At 47.6% G+C, this 25,103-nt stretch overlaps 1 protein-coding gene across 1 annotated transcript in view; it reads left to right on the top strand.

The window, feature by feature from the left end:
• rims3 (regulating synaptic membrane exocytosis 3) overlaps positions 1–25,103 on the top strand; it is a 121,218-nt gene that overhangs the window by 49,351 nt on the left and 46,764 nt on the right. Inside the window, exon 2 of the mRNA XM_078423353.1 lies at positions 9,089–9,371. Within this exon, the coding sequence (XP_078279479.1) occupies positions 9,155–9,371 (217 nt within the window). The 5' untranslated portion in view covers positions 9,089–9,154. The remainder of the gene's footprint in view (positions 1–9,088; positions 9,372–25,103) is intronic.

A 25,103-nucleotide genomic window follows, 5' to 3' on the forward strand; every position in this document is an offset into this window, starting at 1 on the left:
CAGAAGGTACACAGGTTTAAAAGCACACACCCCATCAGAAACAGCTTCTTCCCCACTGTTATCAGTCTACTGAAGAGCCCCTCCATCAGCTAGGATATGGTCCCAATTCTCCAACCTATCTCATTGCAGACATTGGACTTTGTCTCTGAAACTGCTACGCTACAATGATGAGGAACTGTATTCTGCATCTAACTCTTCACTCTATCTCCTGTCCTGTCCTTGCTTGATTATATTAATGCATAGTATTATTTAATTTGATTTGAAAGCATGCAAACAAAAGCTTTTCACTGTACCTCAGCACATGTGACAATAATAAATGTAAACATTCTCCCTCCTTCAAACACTTGTCACTCATCATCTCCCATCACACTCATTCCCATCCTATTCTCTCCTTGAATACATGGTGTTCTAGGTAGTATTTGTCACTTGGTCTGTACCATTAAATACATTTACCTGGTCAAAGCTTTTCACTGTACCTCAATACACATGACAATAATAATCATAAACCCAAACCTATTCCTTGTGGTGGCAAGTTTTATGTTCTCTCCATTTGTTAGGGTTTCTCTTGGATTTATTGGAACTCGAGTCAATTTGGACTTGGCCACAAATATCTTCTGGATCTCCACTTTGTGGGCTAAGGGATAGGTGTTGGCTTGGTCTTGCAGTCAGAGGCACCACTGGTGAGCACCCTGAAACACTAGCTTTCACCCCTCACCCACGTTCCTAGCGCCCAAAATGTAGCCATCGTTAAGAGTGGCTAATTGACTGATTGATTGAAAGATACAGGCCCTTCAGCCACCGACCATCTGATCATCAATCACCTGCTCACACTAGTTCTCTGTTATCCCACTTTCGCATCCACTCCCTACATAACAGGGGCAATTTACAGAGGCCAATTAACCTACAAACCTAATTGAACAGAAATCATCAACCTTCAGCCCTGAATCAGCCCCTCATTTACAAAGACCTTTCCCATGGGCAGAGTTACTGCCAACACGACCAGATGATGTCCCAATGCAGGGCATGAGGAGAAGCACTCCGTTGTTTAGAACCAGTGACCCATCAGTCTGAAGAAGGGTCTCGACCCGAAACGTCACCCATTCCTTCTCTCCTGAGATGCTACCTGACCTGCTGAGTTACTCCAGCATTTTGTGAATAAATACCTTCGATTTGTACCAGCATCTGCAGTTATTTTCTTATACTCCCAATGCAGGGCGAACCTGTACAGTTAAGTGTGTGGAAGTGTATTCATTTCATTGGCTCTCTGCAGTGCATTTTGTGGCTCATTATCGTACCCCAAGTAGGTGCCGGGATGTTGTTTTAGTTGGTTAGTTGATTAATTAATTCTCATGTAAATGCGTGTGCAGAAAATTAGTGCCGTCATCAGGGGAAGCACTCCGCTGTCCAGAACCAGTGACCCAGCTCTCCCCTGGTCCACACTGACCACTGGGAACATTGAGAGGGTTAATAATAACCCCAGTGTCTCTGCACTGAAATATGAGCACATTGCTGTTGCCTGTCAATGAGGAACGCCAGGACTGAATTTATGCAGCACTGAATATACACAGTCTGAATAAATGTTGCCTATCCATGTTCTCTAGGGATTCAACCTGACCTGCTGAGTTTCTCCAGCATTTTGAGTCTAAACCAGCAACTGCAGTTCATTGTTATTCCATTTATACAGCACTTGTTACCTGATCATAGCACATACCACGAGCGAGGCTTTACTGTTCTTACATGGAGTCACAGTTGTGATGCATGAAATATGCCGACCAGCTTGTAGGAATTAAGAAAAAATAATTGCTAAAATGTCATAATATAAATAATAGCCAAAATGTGTAAACTCCACACAGACAGCACCTGAGGTCAGGATTGAACCCGGGTCTCTGGCGCTGTGTGGCAGCAGCTCTACTAGTTGTCACACAGACACTGTGGCCCAGTAGAGCTCACTCTTGTATCAGGTCTCCCCAGATTCCAGCCCACTTTGTTTCATTTTTCAATCAGTGACATGGAATTCTAGTGGGTGCCATGTGTGTCATTTGAGGTGTTGCCAGCAGGGGGTAGCATTTTGAAGAGAAAGGGGTTGATTTATCTTTATGGATAAAAATGGAAATCAAATGCATGCCTTGGAAACACACGTCCCCACTGTTTTTATCAGAGTCCCGTGTGGACAAGAGTTCTGCCCATTGCATAAACTGGTGGCAGATTTTGCATAGTTTGGAGCAGGAGGTTTCGTGTTCCAATCCCACCCCAGGGGTGAGTACAACGATCTAGGCTGCCACGCCAATGCAGTATTGATGTAGTCTGATGTGGATCGGGAAGGTTTACCGGAATGTGGGCCAAACACCAGGTAAATGGGACTAGCTTAGGTGGGGCATCGTGGTCAGCATTGTCAAGTAGGGCTGAAGGGCCTGTTTCATGTGTCTGACTCTATGGTGAAGGAGCCATCTTTCATAGAAACATAGAAAATAGGTGCAGGAGTAGGCCATTCGGCCCTTCGAGCCTGCACCGCCATTCAATATGATCATGGCTGATCATCCAGCTCAGTAACCTGTACCTGCCTTCTCTCCATACCCCCTGATCCCTTTAGCCACAAGGGCCACATCTAACTCCCTCTTAAATATAGCCAATGAACTGGCCTCAACTACCTTCTGTGGCAGAGAATTCCACAGACTCACCACTCTCTGTGTGAAGAAATGTTTTCTCATCTCGGTCCTAAAAGACTTCCCCCCTTATCCTTAAGCTGTGACCCTTGGTTCTGGACTTCCCCAACATCGGGAACAATCTTCCCGCATCTAGCCTCTCCAACCCCTTAAGAATGTTATATGTTTCTATAAGATCCCCCCTCAGTCTTCTAAATTCCAGCGAGTATAAGCCGAGTCTATCCAGTCTTTCTTCATATGAAAGTCCTGCCATCCCAGATCAGATATCAACTTCTATTCTTTCAAATAATACTTTGGCTCGGAGGAAGGAGAGTAGAGCTCCGTCTGGACGTTCCTTCAACCTGGCCTTGTGTCTGAGGTACCTGGCAGACCACAGGTCAGCCACTGTGGTTTCCTACATGGTAACCGCATGCACACCCCACTGGTACCTGAGTGCTGGAAAGAGCTTGAGGTTGGAGAAAAGCACCAAGGGAACACGAGCTTCCTTTGAATTCACCAGTGAACAAAGTAAATCAGAGGGAATAATAACAAAGTGCTCGAGTACCTCAGCGGGTCAGGCAGTATCTCTGGAGGACATGGATAGGTGACAATTTGGGTCGGGACCCTTCTTGAGACTGAAGAAGGATCCCGACCAGAAATGTCGCCTGTCCATATTCTCTGGAGATGCTGTCTGACTCTGCAGATACTTTGAAAAGCAGTATCTGCAGTTCCTTGTGTCCATAGTAAATAAGTGTGTACATGGATTCATATACTGCACATAGTTGTCAGTAAAAGGCAACACTGACTCTGCTGGGCAAAGAACATTTAACATGGTGGTAATGGCTGGTACGGTGGCGCAGCGGGTAGAGCTGCTGCCTTCCAGTGGCAGAGATCCAGGTTCGACCCTGACCTCAGCTACTGTTAGTGTGGAGTTTGCACGTTCTCTCTGTGACCGCATGGGTTACCTCAGATGCTCCAGTCTCCTCCCACATCCAAATACATGCGGGTTTGTAGGTTAATAGGCCTCTGTAAATTGCCCCCAGTATGTAGGGAGTGGATGAGAAAATGGGATTACATAGAACTATGGTGAACAGGTGACCGAGGGTCAGCATGGTCTCGGTGGGCCTATTTCCATGCTGTGTCTCTGAAAGAAAATAAACAGTGACCTGCTGACTGGCATCTTGAGGAATGGTTCAGGCCAGTCGCTGGGTGTATCTGGGAACTTCACTTCTGGCATGGAAGCTTTGCTTTTCACTTCACTCACAGTTAAAAATTCTGATTGATCAAGAGTTAGGAACAAAACACCAGACTTCCTGCCTTTAGACTCCATCTACACTTCACCAAAGCAGCCAACATAATCAAAGATTATCCCACCCTAGACATTCTTTCTTCTCCCTGCTCCTGTCGGGCAGAAGATACAGAAGCTTGAAAGCAAACACAATACCACACAGGAACAGCTTCGTCCCCTCTGTTACCAGGCTTCTGAATGGTGCATCCCTAAGTGAGGATGCTGTCCAATGCACCTCGACCCCATTGTGGACATTGGACTTTGGCTCTGGAACTGATTTGCTACAAAGCTGACAACTATATTCTGCACTCTGTATCTTCCTCTTTGCTATATCTATTGTACTTGAGCTAGACTTGATTTTACTTATGTACGGTATTATCTGATCTGCTTGGATTGCATGCAAAGCAAAGATTTTCACTGTACCTCAGTACACATGGCATACTTAGCAAGACCCCTGTCGGGGAGCTGAGGGAGCAGGTGGGCTGTCAGGGTGATATCGTTCCTCCGTGCCCCTATTCTATCATTTACACAGACTTGAAGGTATTTATTCACAAAATGCTGGAGTAACTCAGCAGGTCAGGCAGCATCTCGGGAGAGAAGGAATGGGTGACGTTTCGGATCGAGACCCTTCTTCAGACTGAAGAAGGGTCTCGACCCGAAACGTTACCCATTCCTTCTCTCCCGAGATGCTGCCTGACCTGCTGAGTTACTCCAGCATTTTGTGAATAAATACCTTCGATTTGTACCAGCATCTGCAGTTATTTTCTTATATTTACACAGACTTGTTCAGAGCTAGCTTCTACTGCGGTGTGTTTTAATGTGTGGGGTCTGGTATCCACAAGGATGCTGACTGCAGCACTCGACATTCAAATACCCAGAGACCCGAGAGCACACCTCCATCTCCCACAGTCTGACCTGGATTCTGAGCCCCCTGCAGCAAAGGCTTGTGTTCTCGGATCGCTCCACCTACAGCCCTATCCACCACCAACACACACTTGAGCCTCGTCAGGCCTTCTCCCCTTCTGACTGCATGAGAAAGACCTGAAGCCGTTTCGAACATGGACCTCCTGAATCGTGGCTTCTTCCTGTCCGTGGGAAGGTTGCCAGCGCACATTCAGGGGTTAATGTCACCCACCTAGTGGGCAGGCACGAAGACTTGTCCTACCCCAGTCATTCCTCCTTCTGCCCGCTCCCACCCAGCAGAAGATACACAAGCTTGAAAGCGTGCACCACCAGACTCAGGAACAGCTTCTTCCCCTCTGTAGTCAGGCTTCTGAACAGTCCTTCCATAAGCTAGGGTACTGGCCGATTCACCTCTCCCCCATTGCAGGCATTGGACTTAATCGATGGAACTGGAAGCGCTGCAATGCTGAGAACTATATTCTTCACACTGTATCTTCACCTTTGCTCCACCTACTGTATTTGAGTTGGACTTGATTGTACTTATATTTCATACATCTGACCTGTTTGGATAGCATGCAAAACAAAGGTTTTCACTATACTTTAGTAAATGTGACAGTAATAAACCTAACCCTAAGCCTAAACCAGCTGCACATTACTGATGTTCTGCAGAGGTTTACAGGCAAAGGGTAGACCAGGCAGGGTGGATGATTGCATTGGTTAGATGGAAGAATCCATGAATGTGCACCTTTGATTGTGTGCATGCTTGAGCACGTGTGTACATGTATGTTCATGCATGTTCATGTGTGTGTGTCAGTTTGTACGCCTATGTGTGTGTGTGTGTGTGTGTGCGCGTGTCTGTGTGTGCGTGCATGTGTGTATGTGTGAGATCACAGTACTAAAGTTGAGTGCATACAAAGCAGCCCTTCTCACATCTTTATTCCCTGTCACCGACTCCCCTGGGAACAGCAGCGCCAAGCAATCTAGCAATATCTCAACTTTAAAAAACCCAACATAGTGCTGGAGGAACTCAGCGGCTCAGACGCCATCTGGGGAGGAAGGGACAGATGCCATTTCAGATCGGGATCCTTCAACTCTCCCCTACCCTCTCCATTCCCATGACCCCCCCCCCCCCATGCCCCCAACCCCAGTGCGCTCCCAAATCTCCAAGCACGTCCGACCCCCCTAGTCACCCCGGCCTTTCCAATTCCTTTGTACACACATCTCCCAACATCAAGTGCGCCATTTCCTCCTTATCCCCTCCCCCCCCCCCCCCCCCCCCCCCCAACTTCCTATTCCACCCCCCCCCCCCCCCCCCCCAACTTCCTATTCCACTTATTCTCCTATGTCTCTCCCTGGACCCTGGGTGACTAAACCTTCAACAAAGCAGCCAAGCCTCTGACCTCCCTTTGCTAACCCTCCTCTCCTCTGGGCTGTCTGTTGTCACAAACCTTCCTGTCCAAGGTTTCAGTCACTGTTCCGTCATGTAGCCGATATCGAACTATGGTTGATAATCCCTCCTGTGAACCAACATGGGACATTTTGCATTGGTAAAGGGCCCATATAAATGCAGCGCACCTTTATAGCCTGCGGTCAGTTGCTGAGGCACAGCAACAAAGAAGGGTCCCGACCTAAACCGTCACCCATCCTTTACCTCCAGAGATGCTGCCTGACCCGCTGAGTTACTCCAGCACTCTGTGTCCATGTCCTCCAGAGATGCTGCCTGACCCGCTGAGTTACTCCAGCACTCTGTGTCCATGTCCTCCAGAGATGCTGCCTGACCCGCTGAGTTACTCCAGCACTCTGTGTCCATGTCCTCCAGAGATGCTGCCTGACCCGCTGAGTTACTCCAGCACTCTGTGTCCATGTCCTCCAGAGATGCTGCCTGACCCGCTGAGTTACTCCAGCACTCTGTGTCCATGTCCTCCAGAGATGCTGCCTGACCCGCTGAGTTACTCCAGCACCTTGTGTCCATGTCCTCCAGAGATGCTGCCTGACCCGCTGAGTTACTCCAGCACTCTGTGTCCATGTCCTCCAGAGATGCTGCCTGACCCGCTGAGTTACTCCAGCACTCTGTGTCCATGTCCTCCAGAGATGCTGCCTGACCCGCTGAGTTACTCCAGCACTCTGTGTCCATGTCCTCCAGAGATGCTGCCTGACCCGCTGAGTTACTCCAGCACCTTGTGTCTATCTTCGGTATATATCCGGGGCATCTGCAGTTTCTTTCAAAGAGCACAAGTTAGCAGAGGGTGGCACGGTGGAGCAGCGGTAGAGTTGCTGCCTTACTGCGCCAGAGGCCCGGGTGCTGACCCACCCCACGAGGTCCTGCCCGTTTCCCTGTAATACACAGCTGCGCCCTCATCAAAGATCACCATGACATCAAGGCACGCGGGGGGGGAAGTAACGGTTCTCAGTTGAACCCCCCTCCCCCACAAACCTGGCTTTACAACTCAGGAAAAAATATTTTGTACACACAACACAGAGAGCTGAGTTTTATAGATACGGCACGGAAACAGGCCCTTCAGCCCATCGAGACCACGCTGACCATCGATCACCCACCCGTTCACTAGTTTGACTATTGCACTTTCTTATCCACTCCCTTCACACTGGAGGGCAGTTTACAGAGGCCCATTGACCTACAACCCCGCACGTCTTAGGAAACCGGAGCACCCGGTGGAAACCCACCATCACAGGAAGAACATGCAAACTCCACACGGTCAGCACCCGAGCTCGGGATGGAACCAGGGTCTCTGGCGCTGTGAGGCAGCAGCTCCACCCGCTGCGCTGCCGTGGCTGACCTCTCTCTGGCACACTGGCCAAGATTGGAGACAGGGACTTTACACCCAGGGTATACGATAAATGTAAGACCATAAGACATAGAAGCAGAATTAGCTCAATCGGCCCATCGTATCTACACCGCCATTCAATCATGGCTGACCTATTTTTCTCTCTCAACCCCATTCTCCTGCCTTCTCCCCATTTAGCAAGCTTACTAATCAAGAATCAGTCTCTGCTTTAAAAATACCCGACGATGTCCTCCACAGCCGTCTGTGGCAATGAGTTCCACAGATTCACCATCCTGTGGTGAAAGAAGTTCCTCCGCATCTCCATTCTAAAAGTGCGTTCTTTTATTCAGAGGCTGTGCCCTCTGCTCCTAGACTCCACCATTACTACAGCAAACACCCTTTCCACATCCACTCCATCCAGGCCTGCAAGTCATGTTCAGCAATTGGGAGCAAAAGCGATACAGAAATTGTAATCTCCACCTTTGAGCGCCAAGGTCAAACACAGCATGGAGGAAAATCACTTTCCTTGATCTGAGCCATTTCCAGGCAAGTTTTTTCCTGCCCGTTCCTGATGACCCTTGAGAAGTAGGCGATGAACAAGGCGCACATGCACACACGCGCATACACACAAAGACTTGGTAGTATATCAGCATTCCTTCATTGTCTTACTTTATATACTCACACCTGGTATCACCATTCCTTTACTATAACAGAGCAAATATCCTGCAACTCACCATCCACAGCACGCAGTGACCACATTAACATTCAGAAGATAAACACAAAGCTGGAGTAACTCAGTGGGTCAGGCAGCATCACTGGAGAGGAAAATTTATCCAACCTGTTTGCATTTGACTAGTTAATATAAAAATGTACAATTTAAAAAAATGCTAAATGAAGCATCCTCTGCCCTGTCCCATTGAATGTTCGCAGGGTACGGACAGCACTTTAGAGAGAGAGTGAGGCTCCTTCCACCCTGGCCCATTAAGAGATAATGCAGTGGGTCAGGCAGCATCTGTGGAGCGGATGGATACTTTCTGCAGCCTGAAGAAGAGTCCTGACCCAAATTGGTGACTGTCCATTCCCTCCACAGATGCTGCCTGACCTGCTGAGTTCCCCCAACACTTTGTGTTTTGCATGGTCTTTATTGAGCCTGCCACAATGAATGCAGATCCATCGAATCAATGGGAGATGGGACGCCCAGAGTTCTGTGGCTAAGAAAACGAAGACAGGGCTGAAATGACAGTGTTTGTGGTTGACCCTGTGAATGGGACTCCTGTAGATCACGGGAGCACTGGTGGTCTGTTGTGTCGGCTGTCGAGTGTGAAAGTGGTCCCCTACCCTTTGTTCATGCCAGTCCCCTAACGTAGGAGATGTAATCACTGTGCGCTTCTCTGTGCGCTCAGCATCGTCACCCTGCAAAGCAGGGGTGAAAACGGCACAAATTGAAACAACCTGTTGTCTTTTCCTTGCAGTTGTGAGCGGTGCGCGGGAGCACTCAGACGGCCGGGAATCAGGACAACCACGGGACAACCGCAAAGATGTTCAACGGGGCGACCGGGAAGGCAGCGCGGAACGTGCTGCGGAGCTCGAGTATAAGCGGAGAGATGTACGACATGGAGAAGAACACCGGTGGTGGGCAGGAGCCCGTCACTGACACCGCCATTAAGAAGAGGCGCTCCAGTCTCGGCGCCAAGATGGTGGCCATCGTTGGGTTGTCCCAGTGGAGCAAGAGCACCACTCAGCTCAACCAGACCAGTAGGTTGACAATTAAATGTCTACACAGGGGTTGGGCAAGGTGTACAAGACTGCGAACTGTTGTAACAAATAGGTTTACGTCTCTTATTGTCACATAGAGTGATACAGCGTGGAAACAGGCCCTTCGGTCCAACATGGACCAAAACAGGCCTCAAACTGCGGAGCATCCCGGACAATACAGCTCACCCCCTCCATGACACACTGGTCAACATGAGGAGCACCTTCAGCAGCAGACTGGTTCCACCAAGATGCAGCACAGAATGCCCTTCTTCCCTGTGGCGATCAAACTGTACAACTCCTCCCCCTTCTGCCATGGGGTGTAGACCGACTTCCCTCCCCCCTTCCCAATCTTTGCACATCCCCAATCCTTTCCACTCCTCACTTTAAATTCATGTGTCGTGTATTTTGTGGTTTATGACTGTCGGCAGACCAATTTCCCCCCGGCATAAATAAAGTTCTATCGTATCGTATCGAATGCAGAATAATTACCCTACGATACGACAGAATAATTACCCTAGATAGGACACGGTGACGCTTGGTTCTGAACTCCTCCACATAGGTCAACTGCAACAAGTCCTCATAGAGATGAAGGTCTGGAAATGGATGTTTGAGACAAAGCATTATCAGGCCAACAGAGAGAGAAGACATAAGAATGACAGTGAGGACATGATTCAGTTAAACGAGCCGCATTAACGTACGTCATCCATTGGGTGTATTCCCAGGGGTGAGGAGAATCAAATCCTTGTGCACATTACTCAGTGTCTACCACATGTTGTACGCACTGCTGATGGGGAGGTGCCAATTACAGTTTCTGTTTCAACTAACAAAATCAATAGAGATATGGGGAGAAAGCAGGGACGGGGGACTGATTTTGGACGATCAGCCATGATCATATTGAATGGCGGTGCTGGCTTGAAGGCCGAATGGCCTACTCCTGCTGCTATTTCTCTATGTTTTCTATGTTTCTACGGTACAGGTGAGGGGGAGCAGTGGGAAAGGGTCTCACAGAACTCCCAACAGAGAGAGGCGTGGAACTTCTTCAGAATAGGTGTACTTTGAGGAGATTTTGTATGGGACCGTAGAATGGTGGTGCAAGGAACTGCGGACGAACCTTGCAGCTTGGAAGTATTTTTGTTAATTGCACTTCCTCTCCTTCCTCGTTCCGTGTTCCCTTTTCCTCCTTTACCTCTTCACCGCCAATGGAACAAGAGCGTTCTGCACGTGGTCGTCTCACTGGGCGGAGGCGGTGAGTGAAGTTAGATACAAAGTGCTGGAGTAACTCAGCGGGTCAGGCAGCGTTTCTTGAGAAAATAAATAGGTGACATTTCGGGTCATATCCTTTTTCAGATTGAAAGTGGGGGGGGGGGGGGGGGTGGGGAGGGGGTTGACTGGAGGTGGGAAAATGCCAGGAACAAATCATGGCCGGCAACAGATGACCAAGGAATGGTGGGGACCATAATGGACCCACTGTCAGCCTGGGGAGGAGGTGATAATGAAGGGTTACAGTGGGATTGGTAGGACAACTAGGGTAGAGGAGGGAGGGGAGAGAGTCCAGGGTCCTTTGCCAATGTGATTGTTTCCAATTTAACATCAATTACTCTGCAGCAAGAAGGACTACATTAACAACGTATTTTCCAGGATAAGGCTAACGCTAATTTAATTTAATTTAATTTAATTTAATAGGAAAATAACTGCAGATGCTGGTACAAATCGAAGGTATCAGAAAATGCTGGAGTAACTCAGTGGGTCAAGGCAGCATCTCAGGAGAGAAGGAGTGGGTGACGTTTCGGGTCGAGGCCCTTCTTCAGACCGAAACGTCACCCATTCCTTCTCTCCTGAGATGCTGCCTGAGTTACTCCAGCATTTTGTGGTACCTGCGATTCAATTTAGTGTCCGCCACTACTCCTTGGTAGAGTGAGCGTTCCCTCTACTCCCAGGCCCATGGTTGGGTTTTCTCTGATACCAAGCCAGTGTTGATGAGGGAACGGCAAACGCAGCCCAAAAGTCGGGATGGCATGTGGCTCGAAGGGGATCGTGCAGGTGGCCGGTGTGCTCCCATGTTTCCAAGCTTGGTGATTGGGGGGAATTTGAGTAACGGTGAGAATGCAAATAAGCTTCAAAGGAGGTTGACATGTCGAGAGAGTGGAGAAGGACATGGCAGGTGGGGTGCAGCTTGAAAATGGCAGGATATCCACAGAAACATTGAGTATTCTTCAAATGATGGCGGATGGGATGAGTGTTGATTGTCAATGGGATTTATTGTGTAAATTCATACACAAGTCACTGATAGCTCACATGCTGGTATTGTAGACAGGTAAATTGTAGGCTGTAAACTGTTTATGTCTGTGTTGTTAGGTTTGTGTGCTATTGTATGTTCTTTTTTAGTACCTGCGCTGATGTACAGCACTTTGGTCAACGTGGGTTGTGTTTAAATGTGCTATACAAATAAAATTGACTTGACTTGACTTAACTAAATGCTCAGAAGGTAAGTGGTACCTAGTTTGAGGGAAAACCTGATAAAGGAATGTAAAATTATTTGTGGCATTATGGGTGGACTGTCAGAAACACTTTTCCAGGGTGGAAATGTCAAAGACGAGAGGGCGTGGCTTTAAGGCGAGAGGGGCAAAGTTTAAAGATGTGCTGGGCAAGATTTTTTACACAGAGAGTGGTGGGTGTCTGGCAGGGCCGTCTTAACGCATGGGCCTGATGGGCACTTGCCCGGGGGCCCACGAGCATAGGGGTCCCATGCTGATCTGTGTATGTTAAGTGACTTGATATAAATAAATACTACTTTAAAAATGTAGGTTCAATAAGTGCTTTTTTCGCAACATTTTCGGTCACTAAGTGCTTCTCACAGCGATCTGTAAGTGCTTTTCGCAACAATGTAGCACCCTAAGTCCATCGCTAAGTGCTTTTCGGTAAGTGCTTTTTGCCGGCACGACAGGGGGGGGCTGGTAGGGAAAGGGGGGTGGGGGAGAGTAACGGTAGGGGCCCCAGAACACTGCTTTGCCCGGGGGCCCATAATGCTGTAAAAACGGCCCTGGTGTCTGGAACATGCTGTCAGGGGTGGTGGTGAAGGCAGATATGATAGTAGTGTTTAAGAGGCTACCTGGCACTTGGCTATGCAGGGAATGGAGGGATATGGATTGCATGCAGGCAGATCCGATTAGTATAACTCAGCGAAGATAGATACAAAAAGCTGGAGTAACTCAGCGGGACAGGCAGCATCTCTGGAGAGAAGGAATGGGTGACGTTTCGGGTCGAGACCCGTCTTCAGACAGTTACTCCAGCTTTTTGTGTCTATCTTCGGTTTAAACTAGCATCTGCAGTTCCTTCCTACACATTTAGTATAACTCAGCATCATGTGCAGCATGGACATTGTGGGCTGAAGGGCCCGTTCCTGTGCTGTACTGTTCTGTGCTCTGTGATGCATGAAACATTGCCGGTATTGCAGGTAGGAGCTGGCTGCATTATGTATTGAAGTCTTGCAGGCTAATGTTGTTCTTAGATTCATTCCCCATTTTCTTAACAATGTTCGTGGCGCAACAAAGCTCTCTCCCCCCTACCTGCCCCCCCCCCCCCCCCTCAGCTCTCCCTATTTTCAAAGGATGTTTTGTTCTGTGTACAGATTTGAATAGAAACAGAAATCGTGACTCAACTGCTGATTTGCAGCGAATACGATAGCACAGCCTAATGCAATGTCTTGTCAAGTGAAGGCATTGTTGTGCTTCATGTCCTGGTCCCCTGGTGGAGTTGCTGGCTCTCTGAAGGCTGCTGGTCGTGGTATAATTGATCACCGCAGCATTAGAGACACATGGATTTTTACTTTGGAGATACTGTGCGGAAAGAGGCCCCTTGACCCACCGAGTCCGCACCGACTAACGATTCCCGTACGCTGAAACTACCCAATACACACTAGGGACAATTTACAATTTTTACCAAAGCCAATTAACCTACAAACTGGTATGAAAATAACTGCAGATGCTGGTTCAAATTGAAGGTAGACACAAAATGCTGGAGTAATTCAGCGGAGTAACTCCAGCATTTTGTGTCTACCTTCAACCGACAAACTTGTATATCTTCGGACTGCAGGAGGAAGCCGGAGCACCCGGAGAAAACCCACGCGGTCACGGGGGAGAACGTACAAACTCCATACAGACAGCACCCATAGTTAGGATCGAACCCATTGTGCCGCCGTTTTTGGTGAGGGATGGTGTCCCAGGATACTGAGCGATGCTGGGAATCTGGGCTTGAGTCTTGAACAGTTGTGGTCCGGTGGGAGAGGTTCAATGCGCTGCTCACACGCATACGTTGAACTGTAGCCTGTCCCCGGTGCCCAATGGAAGGCCACATGCCCAAGTGCCACCCCCGCACGAGGCAACTTTGGCATGGACCGTCGGTGGGTACCCGACCACAATCATCACAGGCTTCTCCCCACCCAGCCAGCAGCAAGAAACTGTTCTGCACACTCGTTGTGAGGTGCCCTGGCATGGATATTCTTGCTATTCAGGGAGTGCAGCGTAGGTTTACTAGGTTAATTCCCGGAATGGCGGGACTGTCGTATGTTGAGAGACTGGAGCGACTAGGCTTGACTACGCTGGAATTTAGAAGGATGAGGTGGGATCTTATTGAAACATATAAGATTATTAAGGGATTGGACACGTTAGAGGCAGGAAACATTCCCAATGTTTGGGGAAGTCCAGAACCAGGGGCCACAGTTTAAGAATAAGGGGTAGGCCATTTAGAATGGAGATGAGGAAAAACTTTTTCAGTCAGAGTGTTGTAAATCTGTGGAATTCTCTGCCTCAGAAGGCAGTGGAGGCCATTGGTGAGGGTAAGTTGGGCCATTTTCCATTTGGGTAGCTTAAAACCCAACAGTAAGAACGTTGAATGTTTCAATTTTAGGTATCACTCCCTTTTCCCCCCCACTCTATTTCTTGTGCCCCACCCCAGTGCACCCCCATTTCTCCCACTACCCCACGCCCCTTCCTCCTCCATATCTCCCACCAAGATCCAGCCCTCTGGCTTTACCTCTCACTCGTTTTTCACTCCTCTTTAGTCAGAGGGTGTCAAAGATTATGGAGAGAAGGCACAAGAATGGAGTTGAGAGGGAAAGATAGATCAGCCATGATTGGTGGGCGGAGTAGACGCGATTGGCAGAGTGGCCTAATTCTGCTCCTATCACTTATGAATTTATGAACTCTTCCGTCCTTATCTAACACCCTTTTGTCAGCTTGTCTCCAATTGTCATCTTTCGATCTCTGACCTTTGTCCACCCATCTGCTAATCAAAACCCACCCCACCTGCATCCACTTATCACTCGCGTATATGAAGGAACTGCAGATGCTGGTTTAAACCGAAGATAGACACAAAATACTGGAGTAACTCAGCGGGACAGGTAGCATCTCTGGAGAAAAGGAATGGGTGATTTTTCGGGTCTCGAAGGGTCTTGACCCGAAACGTCACCTATCCCTTCTCTCCAGAGATGCCGCCTGTCCCGCTGAGTTACTCCAGCATTTTATCTCCACCTATCACTTGCCAGGCTTTGTCCTGACCCCACCACACTACTCCGTCTGAAGAAGGGTCCCGACCCGAAACGTTGTCTATCCATGTTCTCCAGAGATGCTGCCTGACCCATTGAGTTATTCCGGCACTTTGTGTTCCACACTGAAATGTTTATCTCCTGTTCTCTACCTATTATGTCAGAAACTTTTCAAGTGACAATTTAATCAACAGATTCAAGAGATTTATTACAAAAAATGCAGTTTATCTTTGAAAAACGAAAATAAAATTTCAGATGCTGTAAATCTGAAATTAACTGAAAACTGCTGAGTAGTTCCAGAATTTTCTGTTCTTGTTGCAGTTTTTGTTCACTCTTTAGTTTATAAAATTTGTGAAGCAACTTGCAAAGTGGAATGCAAGCACCATCTGCAGACTGTTTTTTTTGGAAGGTTTAGTGTGTCTGTAAAGGTTTTTCTTATGAAGTGCATTTAACCCAGAGAGTTGTGAATCTTTGGAATTCTCTGCCACAGAATGCAGTGGAGGCCAATTCACTGGATGTTTTCAAGAGAGAGTTAGATATTGCTCTTAGGGCTCTTATTGCTCTAAGGGAATCAAGGGATATGGGGAAAAAGCCGGAACGGGGTACTGATTTTGGATGATCAGCCATATGGAATGGCGGTGCTGGCTCGAAGGGCCGAATGGCCTACTCCTGCATCTATTTTCTATGTTTCTATGTTTCTAAATTTGGTGCAGGAGGGAATCCAAGTGATGGGAGTGAATGGCAAAAAGGGATGTCAAATATTGTGAGTAAATAGGAAAATACAAAGGTGTTTCGTATTTGATGTTTATTTATAGTATAACATTGGATGGGAATGGCAGGCACGGTGGTGCAACTGGTAGAGCTGTTGCCGCTCAGCACCAGAGACCTGGTTCGATCCTCACCTTGGGTGTTGTCTGTGTGGAGTTTGCAGGTTCTCCATGTGACCGTGTGGGTTCCCTCCGGGCACTCCAGTTTCCTCCCACACCTAAAGACATGCGGATTCGTAGGTTAATTGGCCGCTGTAAATTGCCCGTAGTGTGCAGGGAGTGGATGGGAAAGTTGGATGATATAGAACTGGTGTGAATGTGTGATCGCTGTTTGGCATGGACTCAATCTGTGGAAGGGCTTGTTTCCATGCTGTCCCTGTAGACTATACTAAATTAAATGGACCCATTGGGATTCCATACGGAAAGAAAATTGGATGGAGTTTGGTTCAATGGCATTCAATAAATGTGACTCGGACTGGATTCGGGATGTAATGAAATGGGTGTAATTAAAAGTGATTTAGTCAAATATTATTCACCACAGAGCTTGAATGGGATAGCAGGATCTCACTGATGAGAGTAAACGGCAAGTGACTCCGAATCTGAGTTTCCATATCTCGGGAGAACTTCATCTGGAGTGTAAACCTGATGGGAAAAGAGATGAACGTGGCAGTGCTCGACAAAATGCAGGAGAGTGGTGACGGTGCGAGTGAAGATGTGGCGATAGGTGGAGATGAGAATGGGGATGTTCATTAGTTAATAGGTTCTCGGAGCAGAGTTAGGCCATTTGGCCCATTGAGTCTACTCCGCCATTCAATCATGCCTGATCTATCTTTCTCTCGCAGGTATTTATTCACAAAATGCTGGAGTAACTCAGTAGGTCAAGCAGCATCTCAGGAGAGAAGGAATGGGCGACGTTTCGGGTCGAGACCCTTCTTCAGTCTGAAGAATGGTCTCGACCCGAAACGTCGCCCATTCCGTCTCTCCTGAGATGCTGCCTGAGATGCTGAGTTACTCCAGCATTTTGTGAATAAATACCTTCGATTTGTACCAGCATCTGCAGTTATTTTCTTACACTATCTTTCTCTCGCAACCTCATTCTCTTGGCTTCGCTCCATAACCCCTGACACCCGTACAAATCAAGAATCTGTCAAACTCCGCCTTAAAAATATTTATTGCCACAGTCATCTGTGGCAGTGAATTCCACAAATTCACCACCGTGAATGTGAGTGAATGTGAATGTGCGGGTGTGTACGAGGGTGAGTGGGAAGGTGTGTGTGCGGGTGTTGGAGGAAGTGAGTGTGAGGGTTTCCTGAGAGTGGGTGTGTGACAGAGTGTGTGTGTGTGTGTGTGGAGGTGTGAGGCTGTGGGGTATAGTGTGGGTGAGGGCAGAGTGAGGGTTTTCTGAGTGTGGGTGTGTGACAGTGTGCGTGTGTAAAGGTGTGGTGTACAGTGTTGGTGATGGGTGAGTGTAACTATGGGATATATACATAGGAGGGAGGCAACTAAGGAAAGTGTGTAACTTAACGGAGAACAAGGCTGTTGACAAAAAGATGAAGCAAAGAAATGGCAGGTACTATGTTAAATCAATTTGTTTGCATTGGTTTTCACCATGTAGGGCACTAATAATAGCCGTCAGAGAACAGATGGGCTAATTTCAAATATCATGGACGTACATGGCGTTAGTCTGGCCACTTTTGGAGTATTGTGTTCAGTTTAGGTCACCCTGTCGTTAAGCTGGCAAGAGTGCAGAGAAGATTTACAAGGATTCTACCAGGCTCTGAGGGCCTGAGCTAGAAGCAGAGGTTGATCATGTTAGGACTTTTCCTTGGAGTGCAGGAGGCTGATGGGGTGATATTATAGAGGTGTGCATGCTCATGAGAGGAATAGATCGGGTAGATGCACAGCTTTCTACCCAGAGTAGGGGAATCAAGAACTCAAGAACATAGGATTAAGGTGAGGGGGAAAACCGAGGGGCAACGTTTTCACACGGAGGGTGGTGACATATGGAATGAATTGTTAGAGGAGGCAGTTGAAGCAGGTACAATTACAACATTTAAAAGACATTTGGATAAGTGCATGGAAAGGTTTAGAGGGATATGGGTCAGACGCGGGCAGGTGGGAGTAGTGTCGATGGTCAAAGATAGACACAAAGTGCTGGAGTAACTCAATGACAACAATTCCAAATGGAAGGGATAAAGTGCAAGAGAAACTCACAGCACTAAAACCAAATAGATGACTTGGACCTGGTAGATCGCACCCAAGCATTTTAAAGGAAACTAGACCAAGTGGACCCGTTGGGCCCAAACCTCTCCTGCATTAGTGCAGCACCCTCACTTCCCCCACTACCCCACTACCCCCTCCTCTCTCCCCCCTCCCCCTCCCCCCTCTATCCCTCCTCCCCCTCCCTCCCCCCTCCTCCCCTCCCCTTCCCTCCCTCCCCCCTTCCTCCCTCCGCCCTCCCTCCCCCCCTCCCCCTCTCCCCCTCCCTCCCTCCTCCCCCTCCCACCCACCTCCCTCCTCCCCTCCCCCCTCCCTCCCTCCCTCCCTCTCCCTCCCCCTCCCTCTCTTTGACTTTGAGTACAACGTCTATCCATTCCCTCCACAGATACCGCCTCGCCTGCTGAGTTCCTCCAATACCTGGTTTCTTATTCATTGCATCCTTTGTTTCTTATTCATTGCAAAGTGGTTGAAATTTAAAAATAGGGAGGTTTTGTTCCAGTTGATGAGCCACAGATTGTATACTGTGCACAGTTTTGATCTCTTTACCTAAAAAAGAATAGAGTAATGTTGAAGGCAGTCCAATGGAAATTCACCAGACTAATTTCTGGGATGAGAGGTTTGTTCTATCAGGGGAGGCTAGACAATGTGTGTTTGTATTGTTCAGAGTTTAGAAGTATGAGGGGCGACTTTATGATCATATCATATCATATATATACAGCCGGAAACAGGCCTTTTCGGCCCACCAAGTCCGTGCCGCCCAGCGATCCCCGTACATTAACACTATCCTACACCCACTAGGGACAATTTTTTATATATTTTTTAACATTTTTTAAAACATTTTTTACATTTACCCAGCCAATTAACCTACATACCTGTACGTCTTTGGAATCAAACATGTAAGATTCTAGGAAGACATAGAAACATAGAAAAATAGGTGCAGGAGTAGGCCACTCGGCCCTTCGAGCCAGCCCGCCATTCAATATGATCATGGCTGATCATCTAAAATCAGTTCCTCGTTCCTGCCTTTTCCCCATATCCCTTGATTCCTTTAGCCCTGAGAGCTAAATCTAACTCTCTCTTGAAAACATCCAGTGAATTGGCCTCCTGTGGCAGAGAATTCCACAGATTCACAACTCTCTGGGTGAAGAAGTTTTTCCTCATCTCAGTCCTTAATGGCCTACCCCTTATTCTTAAACTGTGACCCCCGGTTCTGGACTGCCCCAACATCGGGAACATTTTTCCTGCATCTTGCCTGTCCAATCCTGACATATGGATATAGAGATTTGATCAGCAGTGGGAGAGCCATGAACAAGCTGACATCGCTGCTATATAAGGGGCCAGTCATTTCAATAGACAATAGGCAATAGACAATAGGTGCAGGAGTTGGCCATTTGGCCCTTAGAGCCAGCACCGCCATTAAATGTGATCATGGCTGATCATGATTTCAAACTGAGGTGCATAGAAATGTCTTCTCTCAGAGGGTGGTGAATCTCACAAGAGATGTGTCGCTCAGCCAATTCTTGATAAATAAATCCTTTCATTTCTCAGGAATGGATTTCTGCACCTCCAAGATCCAATTTGCAGCATGCATTTGTGAATCAAATACATTTGTGAATCAAACTGAAAATGGTCAAGAAGGCTCCACAATAATCTATTTGCTTTAGATGAGAATGCTTTAAGAGGGGGGTATTTGTGCCGCAGAGAGCAGAGGAAGCATATTTTCTTGGATCAAAAAATTCTATATTGCAGCAATCACTGCGGTAACCTGCAAACCTTGTTGTCTGGTGAGCCCTGAATCCCTTTCCCAGGAGGGCCAATTAAACCACTAAAATATTGTTCCTCTCCTCGACATTCAGCAGCGGCTTCATTTTGCAGTATCTTTCTTTGCATCAGGGTAAACGAAATGAGAACATTTGTGTTGTGAACTGGTTAAGAAGACCGGTCGCCATCTTACACTGAGACCACGGTCTTTTGCGAAATATTTTTTTTTTTCTCAATTCTGAAACCGAGTTTCTAATTTGTTTTCAGCAAGATCCTGCATTCACAGTGGAAATAAGGGCTGATTAATCAGTTTTATCACGTTCAGATCCATGAAGATGTACCCCAGTCTCCACTAATAATGGAGATTGATGTCACCATTGATGTTTACTAAACATTGCTTTCCACAGGTGCTGTCTGACCTGCTATTTCTGCCATTTTCTGTTTCGAACAGAGAACAGTACAGCACAGGAACAGGCCTTTGATCCACCCGTGATCGTCTTGTACACTGGCACTATCCTACACACTAGGAACAATTTACAATTTACAGAAGCCAATTAACCTACAAACCTGTAGGTCTTTAGAATGTGAGAGGAAACTGGAGCACCCAGAGTAAATCCATGTGGTTACAGGGAGAAGACAGAACCCGAGGTCAGGATTGAACCTGGGTCTCTGGCGCTGTGAGGCAGCAGCTCTACCAGTGACAATAATAAACCTAAACCTAAACTTTATTGAAGGCTAAAATTTTCCTCTCCTTGTTGTCTTGTTCATTTCAATAGCGTCTCTTTCCCAATTCCAACCCGAAACATCATCAGTTATTCCCCCCGTCAGATGTTGCCTAACCCTCTGAGTTCCTCCCCGCGCTTTGTGTTTTATTGTAGGAAAGAACTGCAGATGCTGGTTAAATCAAATATAGACACAACATGCTGGAGTAACTCAGCGAGACAGGCAGCATCTCTGGATAGAAGGAATGGGTGACGTTTCAGGTCGAGACCCTTCTTCAGGCTGATGTCAGGGGAGTGGGCGGTACAGAGATAGATAACATGTCGTCGGAGACAGTAAGACTGGTAGGAGAACTGGGAAGGGGGGGGGATGGAGAGAGAGGGAAAGCAAGGGCTACTTGAAGTCAGAGAAGTCCATGTTCATACCGCTGGGGTGTAAGCTACCCAAGCAAAACATGAGGTGCTGTTTTATTGTAGATCAGCCTGCCTTTCAAAGGTTCTGCTGGTCTACTGGTAATGAGACATGAAACAATTAGCGTGCTCTTGCCATTCACTGTTTGACCGGTCTTGTTAGGAGAGGACACGGTGTGAAATAACCCTAGACTTGCACTACTCCACCACTAGACTGATTGCTGCTCGATCTACTGCTGCTAAATCTTGCAGAACAACCTTTTGACCTCATGTTGAAAATCATTTTACATCCTATTAAAAACCAAATGAGATTAAAAATGACCACTCTGGGTTTGGTTGCAGGCGAAATGAAGGCAGATTTCTCTTCATTCTGCTCTGGAAAGGTTTTTTATTGATGCTCGGATGGTCTTTTGCCTGATTACTAATGAAAGATTTACAGTATGTGCTTCGCCAGCCTCTTAGACTCAGTTGCCATGGTGACTTTCTGAACGGTTTTGAAAAACAATAAGGAATTCCGTGCAGGCAGCGATCAACAGCAACTGAGCCTTGACCTTTTCTGCTTTTAAGAAGCTAAATAAAATGCTTAACGTTGTTTTCAAACAGAGGGATGGGCAGGGCACAGGGGAGACCATTGATGCACCAGTGGGCGTAGCGGGGGCAGAGAAGAGGCCCTCCCTCGGCATCAGGGCCAAGTCACAGTTATAGAAACATAGAAAATAGGTGCAGGAGTAGGCCATTCGGCCCTTCGAGCCTGCACTGCTATTCAATATGATCATGGCTGATCATCCAACTCAGTATCCTGTACCTGCCTTCTCTCCATACCCCCTGATCCCTTTAGCCATAAGGGCCACATCTAACTCCCTCTTAAATATAGCCAATGAACTGGCCTCAACTACCTTCTGTGACAGAGAATTCCACAGATTCACCACTCTCTGTGTGAAAAAAAACGTTCTCATCTCTGTCCTAAAAGACTTCCCCCTTATCCTTAAACTGTGACCCCTTGTTCTGGAGCAAGGGAACAGGCCCTTTAGCCCATCAAGTCTATTCCAACCATCAACCGCACTTTTTACACTGGCGGCACAGTGGTGCAGGGGGTGGCACAGTGGCACTGTCGTAGAGTTGCTGCCTCACAGCGTCAGAGCCCTGGGTTCGATCCTCACTAGCGGTGCTTTCTACACAGATTTTGTACGTCCTCCCTGTGATCACCAGGGTTTTTTCTGGGTACTCCGGTTCCCTCCCACACTCCTAAGATGTGCAGATTTGTAGGTTATGTAGGAGAAAAAACTGCAGATGCCATCTTCAGTCTGAAGAAGGGTCTCGACCCCAAACGTCACCCATTCCTTCTCTCCTGAGATGCTGCCTGACCCGCTGAGTTTCTCCAGCATTTCGTGTCTTTCAGGTTTGTAGGTTAATTGACTCCGATAAAATTGTAAATTGCTCCTAGTGTGTGGAATAGTGCTCGTGTACAGGGTGATCAGTAGTCAGCATGGACTTGGTGCGCTGAAGGCCCTGGTTCCACGGTGTATACCTCTAAAAATCACTGATACCAGTTGATTTTCACACATTCCCACCAACTGCCCCAGGCTCTTCCCTCAAGCACACAGGAAGGGCTATTTTGTAGCAAACAGTGAATGTAGTACGTCTTTGGGAATTGGGGGGGGGGGGGGGGGGTGGGGGGGGACTGGAGCACCCACCCAGTCACAGGGAGAACGTGCAAACTCCACACAGACAGTGCCGAAGCTCATCGTGCAATCTGCTCACTGGAATTGTGAATGGAGCAAGAGAGGAGAATAAGTCCAAAGTGAAAGGGAGAATAACCAAAGTCCATTGCCAGAGTGAGGCCACATGCAAACTGGAGGAACAGCTTTCTGCTTGGGTAGCTTACAAACCAACAGTATGAACATTGAATTCTCCAGTTTTAAGTAACCCCCTCTCTCCCACCTTCTCTCCATCTTGATGCACACCATTTCTCCCACCAGTCCACCCCTCTTTCTCCCTTCACCACCACTTCCATCTGTACACCTCCCTCCACTTTATACATTACCCTTCTCTTCTCCCCCTATCTGACATGAGTGTGAACGAGTGTGAACGGATGGTCGGCATTGACTCGATGGGCCAAAGGGCCTGTTTCCATGCTGTATCTTCCAATCTTTCTGTCAACCAATTAAAGATTCCCGGAGCACATTCCCGATATCATCACGGGCTGGGATTGGGAGAGATCTGTGACCCCAGGGAGAAATGACCCTTGTCTCTGTGCATATGGTGGGAGATTGTGAGATCCTTTCGTGCTGAGCAAACCCAGCAGGGTAGCAGCCAGTGATCTGTGCAGATGGCACTCAGGATTATTGCACTGACAACACAGCTCACCGCAGAGACGAACAATCCCTTTGTCAATATCTCAGCACTTGCTCCAACAAGCTTTCTGATTGTGCTTTAATAAATCCACAAAGCAAGGCTTTGCAACACAGGAAACGATCGGGCTATTTTCAGCAAACTTTGTGCTTCTTAATAAGATGATGGCAGAAAGATCAGCAAAATGGGCTTGTTGCGAATGAAGCTCGGATTTTGCTGACTAAACATTTAATTCCAGCCACTCTATGCAGACAGAGAGGGCTGTCAATCTCACAGAGTACAACCGCTGAGGATTCACTTGGGCAGCTGGGAGGAAAATCAACATTGGACCAAGTCTTTGGTTCACCTCGAAGATAACATCTCTGGAGGAAAAGGAAGGGGTGATGTTTTGGGTTGAGACACTTCTTCAGTCCCTTTGGTTCACTTCTCTGTGTTTGCAGATAATTTTGACAGTTATAAAATATAACAGTTATGAACAGTTATAAAAATACAGAAAGGGAACAAAAGACGGTGTTCGATTAGAGGTAGCAGGGTGGTGGGATGAAACCTTTAGGGACAAGGCCCTTGAGTTTTGTTACTGTTTCTCCAGTTAGGCTGAGGTTTATTATTGTCACCTGTACCAAGGTGCAGTGAAAATCTTTGTTTCGCATGCTATCCAAACAGATCAGATAATATAGTACATATATACAGTCAAGTCAAACTCAAGTACAATAGATAGAGTGAAGGGAAAGATGCAGAGTGCAGAATATAGTTCTCAGCTTTGTAGTAAATCAGTTCCAGAGACAAAGTCCAGTGTCCACAATGGGGTCGAGGTGCATTGGTTCTCTGCATTGTAGCGCATCAGTCCCAGAGACAAAGTCCAGAGTCCACAATGGATCAGACAGTACCCTAGTCTGAATGGAAGGGCCACTCAGAGGCCTGACAACAGAGGGGAAGAAGCTGTTCCTGAGGCCGATGGTATGCGTTTTCAAGCTTCTGAATCTTCTGCCAGACAGGAGCAGGGAGAAGGAATGACTGAGGTGGGAGAGTCGTTGATTATGTTGCCTGCTTTCCTGGAGGCAGGGTGCAGTGTAGATGGAGTCTGGTCTGTGTGAAGGACCAGCGCTTGTAGTGACAGGTCCGAGTGAGAGGCTTTTCACAGCAAATGACTGCAGTAAATGTGCCCTTGTTCACCCTGTCCTGACCTCAATCACCCCGTCCTCCCGACAGTAACCTCATCCTGACCCCATTGATGCCTTAACCCTGTCCTGACTATAATAACCCCATCCTGAGGTAACTCTGTGGCTGTGATCTTTAGACTGTTGCTTTTAGAGATGCAGTGTGAAAACAGGCCCTTCAGCCCACCGAGTCCATGCTGACCAGCGATTACCCCGTACACTAACACAATCCTAGACACCAAGGACAATTTACAACTTTTTACCAAAGCCGATCAATCTACAAACCTGTACGTCTTTGGAGTGTGGGAGGAACCCGGAGCACCCGGAGAAAACCCACGTGGTCACAGGGAGAACCTGCAAACTCCGTACTGACCAAACCCATAGTCAGGATCAAACCCGGGTCTCTGGCGCTGTAAGGCAGCAACTCTACCACTGCGCCACTGTGCCACCCTCTCACTATTAAAGTAAGGTCCCATCTAGCACAACCAACAGAAGCAGCAGAGATTCCCCTGATCCCACACTGCCTGCTTCCCTGTCAGCCTGAGCAAGTGGCTTCTCACCGTTGTCCCCGGTCCTGTCTGAGACCTGTCTTCACTGATCAATACACCTTCTGCTTGAATCAGAGCACAAATTAAGTGAGGAAATAAAATCTTCTAATCTTCGTGCAACCTGCTTTCCCCTTTACCTGTACCATATCCGTACCTGTACGTCAGTATTTCTAAAGGTTTCTTCAGACTAAGGCAGGCCATTTGGAGCCTCTGCTTCACCACAGCATGGTAAGGTTTAAGCCCTTGGATAATCAG

The sequence above is a fragment of the Rhinoraja longicauda genome, chromosome 27 (assembly GCF_053455715.1).
Source record: "Rhinoraja longicauda isolate Sanriku21f chromosome 27, sRhiLon1.1, whole genome shotgun sequence".
NCBI classification, from domain to species: domain Eukaryota; kingdom Metazoa; phylum Chordata; class Chondrichthyes; order Rajiformes; family Arhynchobatidae; genus Rhinoraja; species Rhinoraja longicauda.